The sequence below is a fragment of the Choristoneura fumiferana genome, chromosome 23, assembly GCF_025370935.1.
Source record: "Choristoneura fumiferana chromosome 23, NRCan_CFum_1, whole genome shotgun sequence".
Classification (NCBI taxonomy): Eukaryota; Metazoa; Arthropoda; class Insecta; order Lepidoptera; family Tortricidae; genus Choristoneura; species Choristoneura fumiferana.
This window is the reverse complement of record NC_133494.1, coordinates 9,548,068-9,571,931: the sequence shown is the minus strand read 5'-3', so window position 1 is coordinate 9,571,931 and position 23,864 is coordinate 9,548,068. Positions and strand designations below refer to the sequence as shown.

The 23,864-nt window shown below is 37.8% G+C and overlaps 1 protein-coding gene across 4 annotated transcripts in view; it reads left to right on the top strand.

Moving 5' to 3' along the window:
- LOC141440855 (cytochrome b5 reductase 4) overlaps positions 1-23,673 on the top strand; it is a 72,888-nt gene extending 49,215 nt beyond the window's left edge. For all 4 annotated transcript variants that reach the window (XM_074105424.1, XM_074105425.1, XM_074105426.1 and 1 more), the window contains 8 exons: positions 14,159-14,305; positions 14,382-14,450; positions 14,546-15,183; positions 17,029-17,245; positions 17,872-18,059; positions 18,813-18,913; positions 19,009-19,098; positions 20,025-23,673. In XM_074105424.1, coding sequence (XP_073961525.1) covers positions 14,159-14,305; positions 14,382-14,450; positions 14,546-15,183; positions 17,029-17,245; positions 17,872-18,059; positions 18,813-18,913; positions 19,009-19,098; positions 20,025-20,256 — 1,682 coding nt within the window. In that variant the 3' untranslated portion in view covers positions 20,257-23,673. The remainder of the gene's footprint in view (positions 1-14,158; positions 14,306-14,381; positions 14,451-14,545; positions 15,184-17,028; positions 17,246-17,871; positions 18,060-18,812; positions 18,914-19,008; positions 19,099-20,024) is intronic.
- Positions 23,674-23,864: the final 191 nt, after the last annotated feature.

The window sequence follows — 23,864 nt, the reverse complement described above, 5'->3', positions numbered from 1 at the left end:
CGCTCGTTGATATAGATCTATCGACCGAGCCCCATTCAGCCCGCCTTAAAGCGTCCAATAAAAATATTATTTCATCAACAAACTAACTCGGCGATAAATTAAACTCTGAAGTCCAACTTAAATTATCAAAGCCCAATCAAGAGGTGTCGGCAAACATGAATAAAACCTGAAAAAGGAGGAGGGCGGAATATTTTAATATTAACGATGTTTTTACGCTGGTGCGTAGCGAAAGTAAAATTATATCCTTATTCTAAATCTCACACAAAACGATGATATCATTATCATTATCATAATCCCAAGTGTAACGCGTGCGTGTAACAGCCTGAATGGGGGAACAATGCTAGATGCGAGACACTCGAGATGAAGCCAATCATAATTAGGTACATAATTTGACACGTAGAAACAACAAAGAAAATGTTTTTTATTTTTGTACGACAGTCGGAAGTCTCGGAAGGTGCGTCCTTGTGGAGATAATAGGTAGGTATGCCACCGCTGTTTACCTGAAGCCGAGTAAAATATTTTCATTCCTTTCGAATTTCTATTCTCATTATTTTCATTATTATCGCGCCGAATCCCTTATACCAATATTTAACTTAATGACAACGGGTTCTTTGCCACGATAATACTTCCTGTTATTTGATTAAGTTCTAGAAAAAACCTAATTCAAATGTTATAGACATTTTTCCAAACGAAATAGAAATTCGTTACACTGTGCTAATTTATTATGTTTACAGGTTTTTGGGTTGTTTTATTAATGGAAAGCATGAAAATAACTTTTCAATTTTAGTTTTGGTTTTAAATTAATCTTTTTTGTTTTGATCCCCAGCGTTACTTGCAAAAGTTGGGAACCTTTTTGTAGCTTAAAGACAACCATTAATTATTTAGGATTTCAAATTTCACTCAGTCCTTTGGCGTGGTGCCTTAACATAAACAGTTGCTAGTCGTTTGCTACAATGAATGTAGGCTGAAATAATAAGTCACGGATGGAAGACGCGAGTCGAGATAATACGTACGTTATATTTCTGAGTAAAGACAAAGTAAATATATGGATGGCACCTATAGTCTCATAAGTCAAGATAGGGTGAGACTCGCAGGTATGAGAGCTACGTGGAACGCTCAACTTTGGCGAGGTAATGGCTTACCCAGCGACGTGACTTGACAAATATTATGTTCAATTAAAATGTGTCGAGAGGTTTACGTTAATTTATGAAATGTATCTTGACAAGTATTATCGAGCTGTTTTGATTCGATCGTTAATATAGATTGCAGTTCCAATAAAGTGTGTCTACAAATGATGCGTTTACTGTAAACCAAGATAACAATGAAGACGAAACGTATTATCTATTTACCTATACAAAACTATCTAGATACTTTCAAAGTTTAGTTCTACTATTGTGTTAACCTCGATGCCAGAAGCAGCAGCCCCTTTCATCGTCAAGACTTAAAGTTATATGAGATAGGGGTGTCCTAATCACATGTCACTAGAGTATCACATAACCGGAAATCCAATACGTCTGCCAACAAGGAAGCCATCGATCCACGCGGTGTAATTAACCCGCGGCTGTGGGCTCGCCAAACTCAATCCGTTTACATTTAATCCCGCACGTCGCTAAGCCTATAAAGATTATATAAGTCAATCGTGATTTTGGGTAGCAGGTAATAGAGATCGTCTTTCAGTTTTACAGCTCCAAGCACCATGTTTCTTCCTGCACGTTTAATAAAAGCAGCCATTCAAATCATGCTCTTACCTCTGTTGCCGTCTACTCAAGAGCATTAGCAAGTTTGAGTTAGCTTTAACTTCTTGATTGTTAGGAAACTGCTTATTTTATAGTTTCTTATAACAATTATGGCCTTTCTCATCTTTTGTTTATTTTTCTATTCTAACAGCTGACTACGAAGAGTTATTGTGCGTGCTATATCGAATTTGTGTAGAGTCCATACAATTCAAGACATTTAATTTTACAACCTGCTATATACTTAAGTTTGTACCCTTAAAAACGCGGGATGTATGCCCGCCCGAAATATTAAGAAATTAATAATTGGTCCTTCGTCGCGATATGCTCAGTTCTATTGATTGGTATATTAGTTGGTTTTCTGTTTTAATAATGTCTGAGTCTCACGATGACTAAAATTAACAATAGCTATGTACGAATACAAACAACTGTGCGAAATACACGTTACACCTATCTTTTTGATCGTAATGCGATTGGGATAAAGGCAGGTAAGCCTTTGAAAGGATCGATATCTCGCTGTCTACCAAACAACTGAATACCTCTAACGCTATAACAGCGTTCTAACGGATTCTGAACACTCCCTCTTAAGAACACAGGAAGTTAAGATAACCAGGATGTACGCGTCGGAAGGATAGTTTCCTGCTGGTATCCCCTAAGTTTGCAGAATAGTTTACAAGCAAGCACATACCCCTGCTGGGCTACTACGAAACTCGAAACTCGAAGTTCGTGTCGTGCGGTCCCTCTGACACTTATACTATTTAATACGAGAACAAGAGGGACGGTACGATACGAACTTCGAGTTTCGAGTTTCGTAGTAGCCCTGCAGTTCCCTTAAAGACTTCATAAATATTAATTGAAAGCACTTCCATTATAGAAGCATATATTATGCCAGTGCCTCTACAGTAAACCCTGATTCAATATTACTATAGATAACCTAACTGACCTCGGACCTAACTTCATATTTGGTACCGTGAGCGCTTCGTTTAATGCAAGGTGAGTGTAAGTTGCGCAAGGTAGAAATATTTCAAATGAGCAGGACATATGAAAAATATAATCGATGTGAAAGTTCTTCTGCAATTAATGATATGTAAACAAAATGCTTCAGTTAAAAGTGGATACCTAAAATCATTGGTTCTCCAGAATGTAAGGGCACGTACTATAAGATTAAATAAAATTCTTGTATCATCTATTGTGTCCAGTGAAATCAGGCGAACATCCATCGGATTATCACATTTGCAAGCTCATCTTTTATTCACCACCCACGGCCCCGAGGGCCGGATCGATTGTCCGAGGAGATAAAAATAAAATCATTTATTATATATATACGATTGCCCACCGACTGGCCCAGGTAACTCACTGATCCCGCTCATCTTTGACACGGCTTACTGTTACAAATTCACTTTAACCCCTCGGCTAAGTCAGGATCTTGATTGCAATTCAATCGAAGTTCTCAATTCGTTGTTCTTCTTATTACGGTCGGGTAAACAGACTAAGATGAATCCCTTCAAAGCGCCGGTATTTACGTTAAGTATTTCACTACTTCAATTAAATCGCTAGGCTTTTTCCTCGACGTAAGATCCCTCAACAATTCCCTTTGTTCGTTTTTACTCCATCTACGGTTCTCGCCCGAAATAAACCGGTCAAGTGGAAATAAGACTATGCTTGGTAATATACGTGAAAGCTTAGACAAAAATAGACTTCGTTTTTGACGTACGTACGTACGTGTATTTGTGCCTTATAGCGTCGAATAACTTGACCCAGTTTTAATCATTTCTAAAAAACTGTACCTGCTGACTTTGTGAATCTCGGCTTGCTGTTGAAGCTCTTTTATTAATGCTCCAGTGTAGCGGGGAGTGCTGGCTGGGTAGACTGTTTTCTGCGATATTCCTCATTAGGCGCCCACTCGGCGCTGCCATCTATTTTGATGACGGCATGCTAGATAGATAGTCAATAAAAAAGGGGCGATAAAACGCGTTACAATACCAACAATTATTTTTAAATAATGTTTACATGTTGTAGCTTCAGTCAAGTTAGTATGTACCTATTCTCTAATGTGGTTATTGTATTATTACCTATATGTATTCTCTAATGAGGTATTGTATTGTGGGTAGGTTCAAACATACAAAATCCTCAGTGCGCGAGACCGACTCACACTTGGCTTATAGTTTTGTTTCATAATAATGATTTATTCCGAAAATTTGCGGTACAATATAAAAAAATACAATCTTTTGATAAAATCTACGTAACACGTGTGCCTGAAGTAGTTCACTACTAATTGATTTAAGTACAAAAGAAGATAATAATAATAACAATAGAAAACTATAATCATCATCATCATCCCAGCCTATATACGTCCCACTGCTGGGCACAGGCCTCCTCTATGAACAAGAGGGCTTGGGCCGTAGTTCCCACGTGGGCCCAGTGCGGATTGGGAACTTCACACGCACCATTGAATTGCTTCGCAGGTTTGTGCAGGTTTCCTCACGATGTTTTCCTTCACCGCAAAGCTCCAACCAATAGAAAACTAAAACCTAGTCAAATAACTCGCCCCTCGCCATTCCCGCCACAAAGGTGCCCACGTTTTTGTTTTGGCAATAGCTACTTTTCAACCGACTTCATAAAAGGAGGAGGTTCTATGTTCCAATGTTTGTATTTTTTTTATGTATGTTCACCGATTACTCAGTCAATTGTGGACCGATTTTCAAAATTCTTTTTTTATTCGATAGAGTACTCTTCTGAGGTGGTCCCATTGTCACCAAGTCAAGATCTGATGATGGGATCCTAGGGAGGGAAATCGAGGGCAAACCTCGAAATTTATAGGCACACCTATGGCGATTTTGGCATTTTTAGCATTAAGATAAGCATTTACATTGAGAAAGTATCATTTGGTAAACTAGACCTGATGAAGAAGACCGTAGATGGCCAATGGAACTCGTCAAAGCTAAAGTAATGCTCGCGCGTCTATAAACGATCACGATTAACCTAGATAAGCGACTAAGAAGAAGCTTTAAGTTAATGATTCTTTCGAACTGATCTGATGCTGAAGCCGGAAGGTTGGCAACGGAACTCTGTTATAAAACAAGGTAACTAAGCCGTGTTTGGGCTTAATGGAATCGTTGTGAGATGTACTTTGGCTACAAATCACTAAAAAGTGAGAATTAAATAAAAAAATTAACAAAAACGTAAAACCGACTCCAAAAAAATAACAAAAAATGGAACTGACTACAAAACCCTTGAAAATATTTATTGAAACCCATAGTATGCAGGTGAGGTAGATGACTATTGTTCCACTCCTGCTGGCTCGTGCTGAGGCACCGACTTCGAGTTAGTAGGTAAGGTACCTACCTAGAAAAATATTTTCAAGGGTTTTGTAGTCGGTTCTATTTTTTGTTATTTTTTTTGGAATCGGTTTTACTTTTTTGTTAAAAAAAATCTCTATCTTTTATCTTCATTTGATCCGTTTGTAGAAAACAAATAGGTCTGATTTAGCAAAAACCTTTTTTTTGGGCCACGCTTGGATAAAAAATTGGATGCCCAAATGAGTGTTTGCTTTCCCTTTTTTTGAGTGAATAAATTGAAAATGCTAAATTATTGTTTAAAGTGGTTAAATTGATTCTTAACGCTTTCTAGATAGATCTCGTTTAAACCAGTGAAGAGTAAATAAGACCCTTATAAAGGAAACCCTTCCTGTGTTCACGTTTTTATGCGACCGCCTTTTCCTTTAACGTTGAAAGTAAAATGTGAACAAAGAAACGCTCACACCTCGCTCGCGCCACGCGCCATTTTACTTACTTACTAGCCATAAAGAATTGTTTCAGCTCCGGTAATGGGCCGCTCGTCGCGAAACAGCGTACTAACGTAATGGCACGGAGACTTTGTTACGTTAATATTTAGATTAATTTAGCCTGATGCTGGAGCTTGTACCATATTATCCTTTAATCTGGTAAGAAGTTAAGCTCTACAGAGATAGACAGTGTGGACATATACCATTGTCATTAACCTACCATGTTTTTTTTTTCTTAACAATTATTTAGCTTTTTTGTTTTATATGCGTATATATAAGATACTAATGAAAATTATTTAATAATATTTCTATGCATTATAAATTTTTCAATGTGACTAATTAAGAAAACTCGTATGCCGTACCTATAGGCTGAAGTACCTGGGCGACCGAGCTTTGCTCGGGCTAAAACTTGGTAACAATCGTTTTCCGAGAGATAAGACCAAGTTAGATCGATTTTTCATCCCCGAAAACCCCAAATACCTACCAAATTTCATCGAAATCGTTGGAGCCGTTTTTGAGATCCTCGAAATATATTTATATATATTATATACAAGATAGATAGATAGAAGATAGATACGTATGTGTACCATTGACATCCAGCCTTTTTATTTTTAATTTATATTTAGCCTTGGGAAGAAAGTAAGTATAGTTTTCCTCTCCTGTTGTTAGACATGTTTTGCCTCACTTTAAGTCACAAGGGAGTAAAATGATGTATTTACGGCGAGGACGATACATTGAATTCAGAATGTATGCGAAGGATTCAACAATAGAACCCTGAGCGTAGCGAGGAATTCTAAATTAGAATCCTGAGCGTCATGAGGGATTCAAGTGTTAATGCCCAAGAAGAAAATTAAAACAATACAATTCTAAATAGAAATTAAAGCGCAACCATCTGCATAATCAACTTAAAAAAATTGCATTTGCCCAAAAACACTTAGAAAAGCCTTGAACAGAAAAGTTGCACTTTGCATGATCCCTCTCATCGGAGGGAGAGGAAAAGTTACTTTTCTGAATGAGATGATGATAACTTGCACTTGCACTTGTGACTCGACATATGTCTTCTTTTATTTTTCGTAAAGCCGACGTTAACATAGTTTGAGCCGCATCGCATCTTACACTTCGCTTCGCTTCGCACCATATGCCATAACTCTTTATTCGATAATGTTTATTGAGACGTTCAAAGGATTACTAAGAATTGGGAGAGCATCGAGCGAGATGTATTAATTATCTGTGGAAATAAATACCTGTCAATTTTCATTTGTGTGACTAGCAATGGCTCGCTAAATATTGTAAGTGTTATCCGTATCCGGACACTCCGTCACTTTTAATGGCTTTTTGCCGAAAAATATTGAATAAACCGTGTGTGGGAGTCGAATTTTGAGTACACATCGGTCCAATTAAGAGAATCCGCAAACTTTTAAATCGAATTAGTCACTATTATTAAAACACGCGTGTTATGAAATTAATGTTGAAAATTCTATATAGGTAGGGTAGGTAGACTTTGGCCAGCGACAGCTGTCCACGCATTTTTTACAAAACTTTAATCTGGTATCATTTTGGACTGTCAAAATTGACCTATTGCCATTCTAGCCTGGCTTAGATAATTTTGATATGAGATTTGATAAGATTATGTTAGAATTAAAATGTTAGAAGATATTTTCAATGCCAATCTGGTCAAAATGGTCCAAAAATTGATGCGTCTGGACTGTACGTAAATGGGCACTGACAAAGGTCATAAAATTTACCAAGGGACTACTAAAGTGCATCATCAACTTTCACACATTACTATAATTTAATATCTGGAAAATTTAAATAAATATCTAAGTATCAATCAGTGTACAGCAAGTGTTGTCAGCCTCATTTTTTTTTAATTTCCACGGTTTTTCTGGAACAGCTTTCGTTGGCCAGAGTCTATTCTCTCACTTGCTCGGTCGGTTTTACTTTTTGTTAAAAATTTTCTTTATCTAAGTTCTTTCCCGCAGCCTAGGCCTCCCACTTCCACTACGTCAAGTGCAGTGCTTGCAAGCTCTTTTAAAATTATTTCAACAACGCGAATAATAGATTTGTGACGCAAATTTTTGATCAAACTGCTTAAAGTATATGCATTTTTCTCTGCATCGTCGAAGCTGTGCTAGTTGAACGGTTTCGGTTGTCTGCCCTTACGTCTACCCCTAAAGGTGTTATACTTATTAGGTAACTTACTGAAATATATATGTACGTTTCTTTCACCCAGTCGTCTTAATTCATGCATTGTACCATGTAAGTCTCACCTTACAACACGGACAAAAAAAATGGAAATTTCCTAAATTACAAAATTTGTTATGTTGGTAAGTACTTGGAAAATTATTACGAGTACAACCCTACAAATAAAAGTTCGAAAATTACATTTTTCTAAGAGGATCCCTTGGGAGGTCCCATGTTTAGATTACCTACCTATTCATAAATATACGCATTCTTTAACAGGAGCTCGTCCTCGGAACAATTTCACCGTATTGAATGAAAGTAGGTAGATAGGTACCTATAGAGTATACCCAACCATCAAAAGATTTATCGTTTTACCTGTTTCGTAGTTTGTTTTTGAAATGGTATATCGGGTCTTTTGTGTATTTTAAGCCTTTGGCTACCCTACAATCGATGGTAGTTAAAACGCTGCTTCTTCAGAGAAAACGTGCTTTTGACACCGAGACCGAAAATAAAAGTAGGAAAAATACATACAAATAAATCTTTTTTTTTTCTTTATTCTATAAAATGCTCATGTTTAAGCAGTATATTCCCTTTTTATTTTTTTTATTTAATAAGTAATCATACCTATAATTTGTTATCAAAGCTAAAGGTCGAATAATAAATCGAGTTTGAGTTATATCAAACGTAATTTAAATGCTGGTAAGTTATAATAGCCAAGTTATAATCGATTTCCAGAATAGAAGTTAAGGCAAAGCTGAGAAATTTCATCGTTCTCAATTAAGTTAGCCAATATTGATTCGTTACAGAGAATTTCTGTAGAAGTCATTACTTACAGACGCCTGTAATGATGGTGGCACGTATAAGTTTAGGGTTTGTATTACAAAGTTTGCTTATTACTTAAACCGCGTAACTAAACATGAAAGCGTTTACAACGTCGATAGCAAGTGTTCAATACAAGTACAGAGCCGAGATTAACATTTAAGCTAAGATTGGTTTTTTGGAATCTTTTTGTATTTTTTATTTCAATTCCAAATTTTTTTTTTACTTTTACGGTCATCCCGTAAAACCTTTATCGAAAATACAAACTGAAATATAGATGCACTGAAAAACCAGAAAAATAAGACCAATAAATAAGATCGATTCCCAGCGCTGGTCTTATTTTTCTGGTTTTTCTGTGCATGTACATATATTTCAGTTTGTATTTTTTTAACATTTAAGCGCTTTTGTACCAAAAAGGTTTGGCATGGTTGAAACGGTTTACTATCATTTGGCAAACAATGTTTAACAAATAATCATTTCACAAACAACGTCTCACAAACTATTAATTTCACAACCTTCATATCACAAACTGCTCATATCACAAATGATCATATTTTGATAAATATACTTGTCACTTTACAAACAAACACACATCATATGACATATCAGTATTTGGTTCTCGTGGCACGTTTTTGTTTCGCATTCCTTAAGGTCGCAGTTCTATCAAACCTAACCCAACTAACTATAGGTAAATGACAGTAGTTTATTTTTCTATGAGTCGCAGTTCTAACCTAACCTAACCTACGGTAGGTTGTAAGGGCAGCAGTTCGTTTTTTCTTAGGGTCGCAATTATAACCTAACCAACTTTACTGGCAGAAGTTAGGTTTTCTTAGGGTCTCAGTTCTAACTTAACCTAACCTATTTCTTAACCAATTTAACCTGAGCTACAGGCACCTCTAAATTATTCTTGATAAAGTGTTTATCAAATGATATATCTAACTTAACCTAACCTATTTCTTAACCAATTTAACCTGAGCTACAGGCACCTCTAAATTTTCTTGATAAAGTGTTTATCAAATGATACTTACATTTTATTAAACGTTTTTTTTGACAAACGTGGTTTTGCCAAATGACGAAAATAATAAAATAAATGTATAGTTTGCCAAATAAAGATTTGTTATATGATGGTTTGTCAAATAAAGAGTTTGTGTAACGATCAATTTGTGAAATGGGCACTTCTATCTACCGTTGTACCCTGAGTTTATCTCTCCGACTTCTACAAAATTTGGGAGGTACCTAGACTCGTCCATGATTCCGAGCTGGAAAAACAGGGTCTCCCGATGTGTCTCCAAAATATTATATGGATGTGTCCGTTTTGTTACGAAAAATCTTAAGAAAAATTAGAAAAATTGAAATGCCCAAATGTGGTGTTATAAAACGATTAATTTGTGAGACAAAAGTTTGCGAAGTTTGTTTGTTGTTTGGTAAATGAATATTTTGTTGAAACGTTTGTTGCCAAATGATTGGATACCGGTTGAAACATGCCTCACTGATCCTGAATAATGTTGATGAATGGAAAAGTAGTTGTTTAAGTAATACAGTACTTACCCACCCATGTTGTTCGATCTTAATTTGTTGAGAAGAATAACGATCTCAGGCCACTCGACCGCAACGGACCCATCAGGTCGCCCGTTGATTTTCTCCAGACAGCTAGTTTGCGACAGATTAACATAATAGCCTGTATATTTTATCCCTGAAGGAAACTGCAGGGACACCGTAAAGTCGACGCGATATGATATCCCTCTAGATTTCGGACGTGAGTGGAACTGGCGAGGAATTTTGTATGGGCACGTTATTTATATTAGCAATTTAGCTTTATAGCTCGCTGCCTCTGTCCTCCCCACAGAAACTTTTCGGCACTCCATCGGAACTAACCGCTCACCCGGACAAGAGATATCGTTATTAAGCAATCAAATTAAGATCGGTTTTTTTGGAATCTTTCTGTATTTTTATTTCAATTCCAAATTTTTTGTTACTTTTACGGTCAAACGGTTACGGTTTTACGGTAGTTTCTCGATGAGGGCTACGGCATAGATGTCGCTAGTGTCGCTGCTTAAGTGGCTGAATAAGAAACAACACAAGCTGAGATACGAGGTGCATAGGAGAAATTCGTGTCTGTATCGTTGTCCAGCGGTGGTGTAGCGGTATAGCACATGGCACGGAATGCCGAGGACCTAGGTTCGATTCCCAGCGCTGGTCTTATTTTTCTGGTTTTTCTGTGCATCTATATTTCAGTTTGTATTTTCGATATAGGTTAAAGATTTTAGTCGGGATTACTAAGAGCTCAATAAGGTAATTAAGGATTCCTTTTGAGGCGGTCGGAGCTGAGCAAATCAGATGTGCGAAAAGTCAACAGCACAATACTGATTTGATTGGCACCGGGAGAGGAAAAAAGGAACTTTGAAGGTCTCATAAGTTGAGTGAGCTTTGATTTATTGATCAGACTGGCGCGGCGCGGCGTCACCCTGTTTACTTACATACGTTAACGGATAAACTCATGTTTGCTTGTCAACAAAGTATCCACGTTCCCAAATACATATACTTGAAAAAGTTACAAATTCATTGTCAGAGCTAGCCGGTCCGCGGAACGGCTATTCAAAATCATCTTCGCAACATCCGGAGTTTTACGACACACAGCGAATGCATAATTCTCTTAAAGTTGGGATTTATTAGTCGTCTATCCGTTTCCTCTTAGGTTGGCTACTAAATTATTTGTCACCCTCCGGTTTGGTCTCACGGAATCCCGTAAAACTTCTCAACTATTTACGTGTCTATGTGTTGAGCTATCAACTAAACGTATTATCCTGGCTAAAACGCACCCACCGGTTTTATTTACATAAATTAATGATGAATACTTATTCATGAAAATTTTAATGTAGCTGACCTAGTATAGACAGACTCAAATCCACTTTCAAATAGATAGGTATTCGAGGTGGCTGTGGTCATTATATTATTTAATTAGAAATGTAAATTGTATATCGTCCGCTTAAGGCATACAAAATCTATTCACAACAAAGACGGGGGAAGGATTTAGTTCGGGAGGTTAGAGGTCTATTTCGCATAAACAAATATTCTTTGAGGCAATTCAAGTAGCATCCGAGTTAATTCGACGTCCTTTCAAATTTAATATAATTTATTGTATTGAAATTGTTTTCGCTGTCATATTATTCTGACACAGTTATTGTTCTGTTTTGCACTCATGCTCGTAAAAAATTGCGAACCGATCATTACCAAAACACTAACACCTGTTAAACAAAGGGCAATGAATCGTGCTTTAACAAATAAATATCTAAGTATGTTTATGGATCTAGAACGTCTAAACAATATTAAAAAATAGGCATTGTAGTTTAAAGTGTAGAATATAGTTTGACTAGCTTTTGCCCGCGACTTCGTTCGCGTGGAATAGTAACTTTGGGAAGTATTTAATTTATTTAGGATAGGTACCTATTCTGCCAATAATAGCACATAGAAACTTCTATGGTTTGCTGAAAATAACCTATTTTAATACATTGATGCTATAAATATAAACAATTTTTTTTTGTTCTTCCATCCATCCATCCTACACCTACCTCCTACCCTGCCAACACAAAAGGACTAATTCTTAATAGGGAACTCTTGACACCTTACGTCCTTTATTGTAAATTAGGAGGGTAGTCCCGAAAGCTGTGAAAAAATCAAACTTCTAAGTCAAGGCAATGAAAAGCTACAGTCATTAAAAAGGTGTTTCTATACAAATCGCCTTAACAGAAAAAAATATAGGGTACTTCCGGCTGTCCAGAAACTTGGAATTTTGCATAATGGTAGCTCTTATTGCACAACAAATAAGAAAAATATGAAAATAATTATTTTTATGTCTGGCTGTCTATGTCAATAAGCCATCGCGTACATTTTGCTTATGAGCTTAGAAGGCTCTGCTAACACTGCATCATCCCCTCTGCTAACATCCCCTCGCAGGTAAAATTTTCAAAAACGCTTGAATAAATATCTATTTATTTATTTCTTATCACGTGCCCAAATGCCAAGTTTCATAAAGAACCATCGATTTATCTTCGACAATGACGATCTTCCATATAAAGGTTCATCCCCTATTTCAACCCCTCACAGGAAGAATTTTAAAAATCGCGCGAACAAATATCTACTTATTTATCTCTTATCACGTGCCGAAATGGCAAGTTTAATAAAGATTTATTGATTTATCTTCGATAATGACGACCTTCCATATAAACTTTCATCCCCTATTTCACCCCCTCACAGGTCGAATTTTTAAAAAAGCTCAAACAAATATCGACTTATTTCTTATTAAGTGCCTAAATGCCAAGTTTCGTGGTTTTATCTTCGACAGCGACGAACTTCCACCATATTATAAACTTTCATCCCCTATTTCAACCCCTTAAAGCCTCTTTTTCGCGATAAAAGATAGCTTATGTTCTTTCCCAAGGTCTATTCTATTTCTGTACCAAATTTCATCAAAATCGGTTCAGTGGTTTAGGCGTGAAAGCGTAACAGACGACAGACAGACTTTCACATTTATAATATTAATACTATAAGTATGGATTTAAATGATGATGATGATGATGTAATATCAAACATTTATTTTTGCTCGAGTGCTGACTTAATCAAATTATTTAAACACTAGCTTTTGCCCGCAACTTCGTCTGCGTAGATTTCGTTATTTAAACAATCCCCATAGTACAGTCGAACCATTCGAGTCCCCTAGGTACCTACTGCCTTTTCGCAACTTTTCATTTCGCAACTCTAAAACTGTAAATATTTCAGGGCCATCGTGTTAGGTTAGGTTAGTTTTATAAAAATCCTGAAATATTTATAGTTTCAGAAACATTAAACAGTTGGGAAATGAAAAGTTGAGAAATGAGTCAGGTTGCCAATCGTTTTTCGCCGAAACATTAGTAAACCTTTGAGTCCTGAGTCCTGACCCACCGTAAAACGTTCTCACAGTAAGTGTCATAATAAATTCCCTTGTCAGGCAATGCGATATCACTATGACTTTTCCTACGATAAGGTTTCGTAGTGGGTCACGCACGATACAGTTGGTTCGAGTGTACCTAATGAGATTTTCTCATACAAACTTAAAACTACCTACTCTACTACTTTCATTTATATTAAAATCTGTGAATGTGTTCGAAACGGATCTCACGTCTTAAATCGAGTTTAGCTCGACATGTTTCGGGCTATTTCGTAGCCCTCCTTCACCGGAGCACGCGACTCGGCGGCTGCCGCAACACGCGCACTACGCGCCATCGCTCTGCCCGAAACATGTCGAGCTAAACTCGATTTAAGACGTGAGATATCCGTTACAATATCATTTAATATTTAGTCTCACGGTAGTTTCATGTTCAAGAATGTGTTTGATCTTGAAATTAAATAACTACCTATAGCAATTAGAAAGTAACTTGGTATTTTACTTCCGCTTCTTAGTAAAAAAAATAACTGTCCAGTTGGAAGAACACCTTGACGTAGCATAGATCGTCAGTATACGCGGGTTCGAATCCACGTCAGGAGTACCCGAAGATCATATTCGTTAAAAAAACCTTAAATTGCGTTGAGCATTGCTAATAAAGAACACATTATATTTTATTTTTTTAGGAGACACCTCGATTATGATTTGACTTTGTTTCAGGCAATCCTCGGAACAAATGTGCGTTGCAACCGGGTCACAGCTTGATGGACTGGATCCGGCTCGGAAACTCGGGCAAGGACCTGACGGGCGTCGGCGGCCGCGTCCGTCCCGTCTCCCCCAACGAACTCGCCGCTCACAATACACCAAGTGTGTATTTTCTTAATGCACTTTTGTTAGACGAACTTGCAATGTTTACTTTATTTACGAGTGTTAACGTTTTCAGACGACGCCTGGCTAGGTATCCGAGGACGCGTGTACAACATAACACATTATTTGCCTTTCCACCCCGGAGGTAAGCATATATGTTTTATGAAAACCATTCAAAAAGTATCTTACTCATAAATAAATAACTAAATCATATTTTTGCTATAAATTTTTGCTATTCAGGTCCCGAAGAACTAATGCGAGGGGCAGGCATAGACGCGACTCCACTGTTCGATAAAGTACACCCATGGGTGAACTATGACTCACTTCTAGGAAAGTGTTTCGTAGGGCCACTCTGGATAGATAGGCCTGACGCGGAAGAGTTTTTTGGTCCATCCACTCCCTCCCCAAAGTCGGATCGTCTAAGAGAACCCTCTAAAGCACAAGAGCTTGTTAGAAAATCCATGGAGAACCTAGCAAACTGTATCACTCCCGTTAGAAAAAAGATATCCGCCAAGAGCGAAGAGAGCGTCAAAGGCAGTCCGCCGAGTAAAATAATGCAGAGTTTAATACAATCTAGCGACCTGCCTGTTTCAATAAGTCGGAGAGCGGCTGCGAATCCCGGGAAAAGTTTGGAAAAAAGTTCTGACGTAGCTCCGGCGCCCCTGCGATTTGATTGGATTCAAACATCGAGCAAGCTGACGTTATCGGTGTACACGGGCCCCCTGGCTAACCCTGGTGGGTGCGCGCGGATTATTGAAGGCGTTTTGTTCGTGGAAGTGGCCACTAACGGCTGGGTGCGAACGCTCAAATTAGTTCCCGAGGCGAAATTGCAGGACTCATTACAGCTACGGGTGTTCGCCGAGAGCGGGAAAATAGAGGTTTGTACTAACCAAACGTTCGTTTTTTCTGCTCAAGTGCCTAATTGCTTTCTTAGGCCCTATATCAATACTGCTTGCAATACTGTCTGATGTCCAATTTAGAAGACCATCACTTTTGTTTAAAAAAATCTTACTTCTTGAATCTATGACTATGTACCTCTGTACATACAACTCTGTACTTTGTGTCTTTGGCTCTCCAAACGACTATTTTATGTAGGACTAGCTTTTGCCCGCGGCTTCGCCCGCGTGGAATTCGGTTATCGCGCGCTGTTCACTCGGGAACTGTGCATAATTTCGGCATAAAAAGTAGCCTATGTCGCTTTCTGGCCCATAAACTATCTCTATGCCAAAAATCACGTCGATCCGTGGCTCCGGTTCGACGTGAAACATGGACAAACATACAAACACACAAATACACACACTTTCGCATTTATAATATTAGTATGGATTTCCTACCCCTGTCACGAATTACTTAAGTATACGAGTACTTACATAGTTTTAGAGTTTAAATTGATAGAATAAGGCTGTGCTTTGTCGATTCCTGAGGTATCGTCTATCGTCTCGAGTTAAAATTTAAGCTGCTTGATTTAAATAGGTAGGTTTTACGACACAGACAGACAGATATAACGTTTTAAACTTTCGTGATTCTCACTCATAGTCAAAATACCATATACCATAACGTCGAGGTAAATATTACTTGTGTAAAAATAGCGTAATAAGTTCCGTATATGGTATTTTGACAGACAGACAGATGCCAAACACACTAAATTAGGGTTTGACTAAATTACTTCATTTTGTACTCTCGTGGCCATTAATAAAAGTAAAGTAGGTACTTAACCTAGCAAATGCCGAAGGAACAGTTTAAAACATACAAAATTTGATAAACGATTCGGATATATTATGTGTTTCGAATCAATCTGTGATCCTTCATCAAGTAGAACACTACTAATTAATACACAAATGCATCCTTTTCTCGAAGTTAACTTTTTGTTACATACTTATAAAAAAAAAACTGAATGCTCTTAGCAATTCGTCTGAAATATTAACTGATCGACCACTGCTGGCCTATCCCAATCTATTTAATCGTAGTAAGTTCAGCTGCTAAAATGATCCACGGACATCGGTTTTCTTGTTAATTTATATAATGGTTTCTTAGCTATAAAAATAACGTTATGAATGCAATGAACAAATATTTCAAAGAAAAGTAAAAAAAAAAAATGTATCCCTAACCTGAAAAATAAATCAACAGTACCTACATATTCAGGTGGCATTTACTTCTGAAATATCTCAGTTCCAATATCTTTGAACAAAAATCGTTTCTTAGCCATGTAGCTCTTTAAGTTAGTGCCACGAAATACTAATACTAAAATAAAACTGTGCTCGAAAAATTACTTCTTAACGCATATTAAGTTGCCTAAACCCCTTTGGAAACTATGAAGTTCGCTCAGTAAGGAGGGGGCGTACATAAAAATACCGAAGGAAGTTGAAATCTCTGCAATAGACAGGTTATTAAACGCGTGTAGGTAGTCGCCAGCCAGCCACATTCCGTGCCCCCATTAAACACCCCCTTTGTTCATAAAAAATTACAGACCTGTTAAAAGAAATGAAATCTACTTAGGTACCTACATCAAGCCCGATTTAGACTAGGTATTACTATGCGAGAACTTGCATGCAGATTTCACTACATTGCGATATTTGTTTGATCAACTGAATTCATTGTCCCTCAATAGTCTGCGATGCAATGCAACTTGCATGCAAGTTCATGCCATCGTGCATGGTCTAAATGTATTTATTTATTGTTTATTTACTTATTTATTAAAATTGACAGCCAACTTATGTTTATAGGTAGTAGCGTTAAAGGCAGAGCCGGGCGTGTGGAAGAGCTGCGGCGACGCTGCGGCGGGGGCGGCGCAGCGCGTGTCGGCCCCGCGCTCGGTGGCCTGCCGCGTGGCGCGCGTCGGCCGCGCATCGCACGACACCGTGCTGCTGTCGCTGGCCGCGCCCGCGCACGCGCTCGTCGCGCCGCTCGGACACCACGTGCGCGTGCACCGGCTCGTCGACGGTAGGTCTATTAACGGTAACTACATATAATAACTCTCCCTGCAGAAACACAGCCTCTCGCGTTTCAATAAGTCATCGTGGGTTCAAATCCAGGCTCGCACCTCTGAGTTTTTCGAAATTCATGTGCGAAATTACATTTGAAATTTACCATGAGCTTTACGGTGAAGGAAAATAACATGAGGAAACCTGTAAACCATTCAATGCTGTGTGAAGTTTTCAATCCGCACTGGGCCCGCGTGGGTCATTTTGAGAGGTCTGTGTCGAGCAGTGGGACAATATATTGGCTGGGATGGTGTTGAACTGTTGATGATGAGACGGCCCGGAAACATAGCAACAGTGGCGGTTTAGAGCCTATCACAAAAGGCGCAACCTGGAAAATTGAAATTCCCGTAGAATAGCGGTAAAAGAATTCTTCGCAGACGAAGTCGCGGGCATTAGCTAGTACACAGTCTTATTTGCCATTTAATAATAAAGCGTAACTTCATAAGTAGGTAGGTACCCACTACCCACCTCAAGAAATTTCTTCGTCCGACAAAGCAATATAGAAATTGGCCTACCTATCTCTGCCTGTACCTATCTCACTAAATTGAGTTATATTAAAATAAATAATGAACACATATTTTTCAGACATAGAATGCGTGCGATCTTACACACCAGTAGGCGACGGTTGGACGCAAGACGGTGAGCGGGACAGCGCTATACACCTCGCCGTGAAGGGATACGAGGCGGGTGTTTTGTCGCCGCATCTCACTGCGCTGCAAGTGGGAGATACCGTCTCTGTGTCCGGGCCGTACGGGAACTTTGAGCTACATAAGGTGACTATGGTTATTGCATACTAAATCCTACTACCCTAATCCTAAATTCTAATAATAGGTAGTATCCATACAAAAATTGTTGAGTACAGCCGGTGAAATTATAGGCACTTGAGGTATCCCATCTTAGGCTTCTAGGTTGGCAACGCGTCTGCAATCCCCCTGGTGTTGCAGGTGTCTATGGGCGGTGGTGATCTCTGACAATCAGGAGAACCACTTAGTCGTTTGCCATCCAGTCGAATAAAAAATATATATATGAGTTTTACCAAATTCACATTTTAATAAAAACACAAGCGTTCTTGGACGTGGACTTCTTTGGACTTTACTTGCATTCATTGTTTATTTACATATTTTATACCAAATTTCAAGTTAACCCGATCTCTGGAAGTGAATCAAAATTAACCTGCAAGATTTGAAGCAACCAAACAAATATAGGAGTTGAAGTTATATAAAAACTTGTGAAAAATTAACTCAGTCAATCTATCCATAACAAGCCTGCCTTTTATCTCTGTGCTAGAGTTACTAGTATATAGCTTTAATTTTTTCTATACTTACTTAACAATATTATATTTCAAATCTGAAATAGGTAATAAATATCCATCTATTAATTAAGATCTGGAAATACTAGACTGGGCAGACGCCTTCCAATACCTCGATAAATTAATTTGTGCCGTTTCCCTGGATACGAGTGGATTCTGCGAAGCGGCCAGGCAATATGGGTTTAGTTAATTAGACGGCATTTATGTGTTGTTACAGCTCAAGGGAGTTAAAGAGATATACTTCATAGCGGCTGGCACGGGCATAACGCCAATGCTGGGACTACTTAAATTTATGCTACCAAGGTCCAACCCGAGATGGTTCGTTTTATAATAATTTCATACATATTTACCTACTTGTTGATAGTTTTTTTTTTTTACATTGTATAGGACTAAACTCTGACTTTATATTTCAGTGAGCGTATTCATTTGTTATTCTTCAACAAAACAGAAGACGACATTCTGTTTCGAGAAAATTTCGAGAAAATCGCCAAAGAGGATGACAGGTATGTTTGATGTTTTTAAAAAATACCTAAGTACTGCGAATAAATGTTTTGTGCATTCTTTTTAAATAGGATAATACATATTAAAAGTAGAATATTAACCTAGCTAACTAACTTAGAAAAGTTGACAACCCCAAAACATTATCATTTCAAAGTTCAATATTAACAATTGGCTGAACAGCTAAGAACCACCGCGAGGAAACTAGAGGAGTAAGAGCTATGACGCCACAAACAGACGGACAGACAATGTGATCACAAATCTCATATTTGTACGAGGAACCTCATGCAGTTGGCAACCTTGACAGACATTGGCATCAAACTTATAACACACCTCATTTTGCGTCGGGGTTTAAGAACCGGCCAATCGCGAGTGAGATTTAAAAAACCTTTTGACGGTAGGTACAAAATATATACCAAATTTCAAATCAATTGGTTCTTTTGAATAGATTAAAAAAGGTATCAATTGTTTTGACTTGTATGATTTATTTTGTATGTATGTATGTATGTAAACTCTTTATTGTAGGGAAAACTGTTGTATGTACCTCGGCCACAGTTTTACCACGGACAGTCGTCTAAATTTAAATGTTCCCGCTCAGTTTTTTATCGAATAATAAAGCCCAATGATGTATCTTTAGATATTTTAATATCTGATATTAATTTCATAATAAGTTATTTTTCTAAAAATCGAAAAAGGAAAAACTGTCCGGGGTACAACAGCTTCCCCTACTTGTATGATTTGTTGTATAATTTTGGTTAGTTCCAAGTTTTTTTTTCTACGGACTGTTTCTGTTAACCTCCGATGGCTTTTACAGCTTACCGGAGACTAAAGAGGGCGAGCTGCCAGACAGGCCCCTCAGCAAGGGGTTATTTAAACTTAGCATGCCAAAAGATAGTTACAAATGATGTTCAAAACTTACTAATTTTCGCAGGCTCTCCGTCACCCATGTGCTATCGGACGCCAGCGCATCGTGGTCAGGCCACAAAGGCCGCGTGTCTGCTGAACTCCTAACGCGAGTTATAGGCAAGGACTCTCTCAAGTGCGGAGACCAGTGTACCCACTACGCTTGCGTTTGCGGGCCCACTGAATTCACGTACACGGCCATAGACTTACTGAAGAAACTCTGCATGAAGGAACCTTGCATACACGCTTTTATGGGGTAACTTGTAAATAGTAAAGGCACTAAAAGTACGCAATAGTTGTAAGTGGATGGCCAATAAAACTGCACAAATCTGTAAAAATAGTTCACTTTAAGTACTTTAATGTATGTACAGTAAATTCTAATAGGTATTACTAATTGTATGTCTAAATATTCAGACAGCAATACGAAATCGCTCTAGTCGAGTTTCGCAAGAATTTCGTGTTTATAACTCGACTCAAAAGTAATGAAAATAGAAGTGGTATCTGTTTGAACGTTGAGCTCTAAGCGAATGAATTATTCGAGTACCTATCTGATTCGATGACACAGTTCTAAATTTAATTCCTTGATGTCGTCCCAAGCGTGAAAACCCAATTAATAAATTAATATGCACATAGTTTACAAATAAGCCGACAAATACATTTGCATATATTCAAGTTTACCTTACCGTAAACACGGCCAAAACACGATATGAATATTACTTTAATAAGAAATCTGATAGGTATAGATTGTTAATTAACTTCTTTACTTAGTTATTATCAAAGCTGACTAAAATACTGGTGTAAATTGTAGAGGCGGTATTGTCTAACGCTTGGGTTTGGGTGGCCATAATCACATTCACTATCTATTTCTACCCTCGCCTTATACCGTGCGACAGAAATAGGCCTCTGGTTTCGCTCAATTTTTGTAAAGACAATCTTTTTTGACGGTGTACTGTCGATACTGATCTAAGCAAAGCATAGAAAAGTACAAAGAAAGAAACTCCAAAGTTTTAGGTTGAACCACATCCCAAGCTGCCATAATTAAAAGACAAAATAATTGTTACTCTGTTAGTACTTAATTAGTATCCCTACCTATAGGTAGGTATATAGTTAAATTGAGACAGTGCAACGCAATTACAATGCTGAAATTATTAAATTTAAAGCCTGAAGAATAGTAGAGCGAAGTTATAACTGGAAAGAAAACTGTTTTACTAAGTTTCGCTCGATTACAAGTGCTTTACTGCTCCTTCTGAGTTAAACAAACTTAACTAATCGTCTTTCTTTTAATAATAATTGTAACTACTTAGTTCGAGCTCAAAGTAAGGTACCAAGTAACTTACTTTTGTATATGCCTTGAATTTGAATGTTTCTTCAAAACTCATTTATGTTCTACCCCTATCAACGGTGTTCCGGGGTAAGCAAACATCAAATACGCCGGTGCCAAGATCAACACAAGACACAAGTTACTTACTTAACGAATCATTCGGAGGGTAACATCTATTTACCAAATTAGCCTGTAGGTACATAATATTACGTATGTATAGTACCAAAAATCCGAAGGAACTAATCTTCTAAACTGAAATTTGGAATACGTTGTTTTATGAGTTGCACTAAGCGTTACTGTTTATTTTTCAAACGAGAAATTGATCTCTTTACTGCCTTACGACCGACCGGTAAAATTTAATTGTAATGTAACTAGCTGAATATTATTAAAACTAACACCACAGTGAAATAAAGTAACATATCACATTTGGATTTTTAAAGCAGTATTTACCTACTATAGAATCAGAGCTTTTATTTTTGTGATAGTTATATGATGGTAGCAGGTATAGTTTCTGTAAAATATTGTAGCTTTAGTTTTATTATGTATACATAGTATGTTATATATAATAAGGGTACGAAATCACACGTTTACAAATTTTAAGCGAGAAATGTACCTATTAAAGATAGCCTATAAAATTTTATCCAGTCCACTTTAAACTAAAACGCCAATATTCTGGAGTTTCAACCACCTAATCGTCTAAAGGCGGCTGGTCTCAACCTACTTATACCCTCGGGATAAAAGTGGGAAGAGCGAGACATTGGCGTTAGAGAATGACAACTAGCATTTACTTGTCGGAAAGGGTCTCCCTAGATCTGAAGCCGATCAAAGACAGCTTATGTCGAGAGCGAAAAAGACTTCGATCGTCTCGGCTTATGATCAGCTGGTAATGACTTGAGATCAACTGATTTTGAAACTCGAGATTAACGCTTACCCGAGTTTGAGTTGGGGGTACGTACATAAGAGAAACAAAAGTAGTTAACAAAAGAGCAAAACCAGGCCACCGGTCGAATAAATTTGTGGCATAGCTAACTACCACTTTGCTGGCGCCTGTAGAAATAGCCTAAAAATAATTCGCCCGATTAATGCCCACCTTCAACTGCAAGCGAAGCGGACTCCATAATAATATGGAGACCATTCTCACAACGGGGAACTGTATAATAATAAGAATTCGTAAGATAAGAACAAGTCATATTTGTTGCTTAGTACCCATAACACAAGCTTTACTAAGCTTACTTTGGGACTAGGTCAATTGGTGTGAATTGTCCTGTGATATTTATTATTATACTATGGTCCGCTCAGTCCATTACCTCCGTTTTCGCTCATTATCCTTTTTTAAGGGAAGGCGGGCATAAAGGCATTTGTTCTAGTATAGTATTCTTTATCTGTGGCTTCTTCCTGGTATCTCCAATTCGAGTTGTGCTTTCGCCAAGTTGGCAAATAACTAGTCCGGTACGGTCGATACGATAGATGTGGCGAGCCCTAAGAGCCCGCACGATTCGGCACACACTCATCACCATCACACACCTCTCTTCCTACATAACGAGCGAGGTTCCTGCTCATTCTCACGCTCAAGAATTGTGTATAACCGTCACTCTTGCAGACAGTAAAGGAATGGTTGAAGCGCCAATCATCATCCAAAATAGGTACATAAATCTTTATAATATGTAAATAAGTATTTAAATAGCAATTTCAGTAATGAACTAAAAGAATTTCCTTGTTCATCCGCGACCTTACGATAGCTAAGTTCCTCCACCTCCACACTGTAAGAACACACAAATCACACAAACCCATCTATCACCACCACTACACTACACTGACGCGTTTCGAACTCAACCAGAGCTCATCTTCAGAGTGACACAACCGTACACCATGCTACCAGTTGTTAGACTAACGAACCACAACCACCATATGCATATGCATATGTGTGCATGAACACGCATATTTTGCATAAGCTTAGCTATCGTAAGGTCGCGGGTGAGCAAGGAAATTCTTTTAGTTAATTGATATGGACCTCCGCAAAGTAACGCCTGATTCAATAAATAATTTCAGTAATGTTTAACCTTTTGACGCAATGTCATACAAATACAACAATGCAATACTCATACGTAAATGTATAAGTCCAAATTCCACATTTGCGCTGCATGACACTCCTAGCGGCTAAAAGGCTAAGCTTTGTAGTATATTTCAACTCGAACAAAATGTCTACAAAAATATTACTATTTATTACCGTACTACGGAATAAAGATGTAAATTATGTAATTATTAAAGTGCCTACATTCCAGGTGTAATGTTTTCGTTATAGCTTTATGATGTGTTGATAATATTTATCGTTTTTAAATAAATGACGTCAAAAGTCTGTTCTTCATTCCTACCACCTCCACCTCTCCTCCTCTCTTAACGCGCGAATGAACGCGTCAAACCGCTCATAGGCCGTACTGAGCCTTAATATTTGCAGTTATGTTATACAACCTTTGAATAAACAAGCCTGAATTAATATCGGTCAATACCAAAGCCGAGATAGCCATAGTTTGCTTGTGCATTTGACCC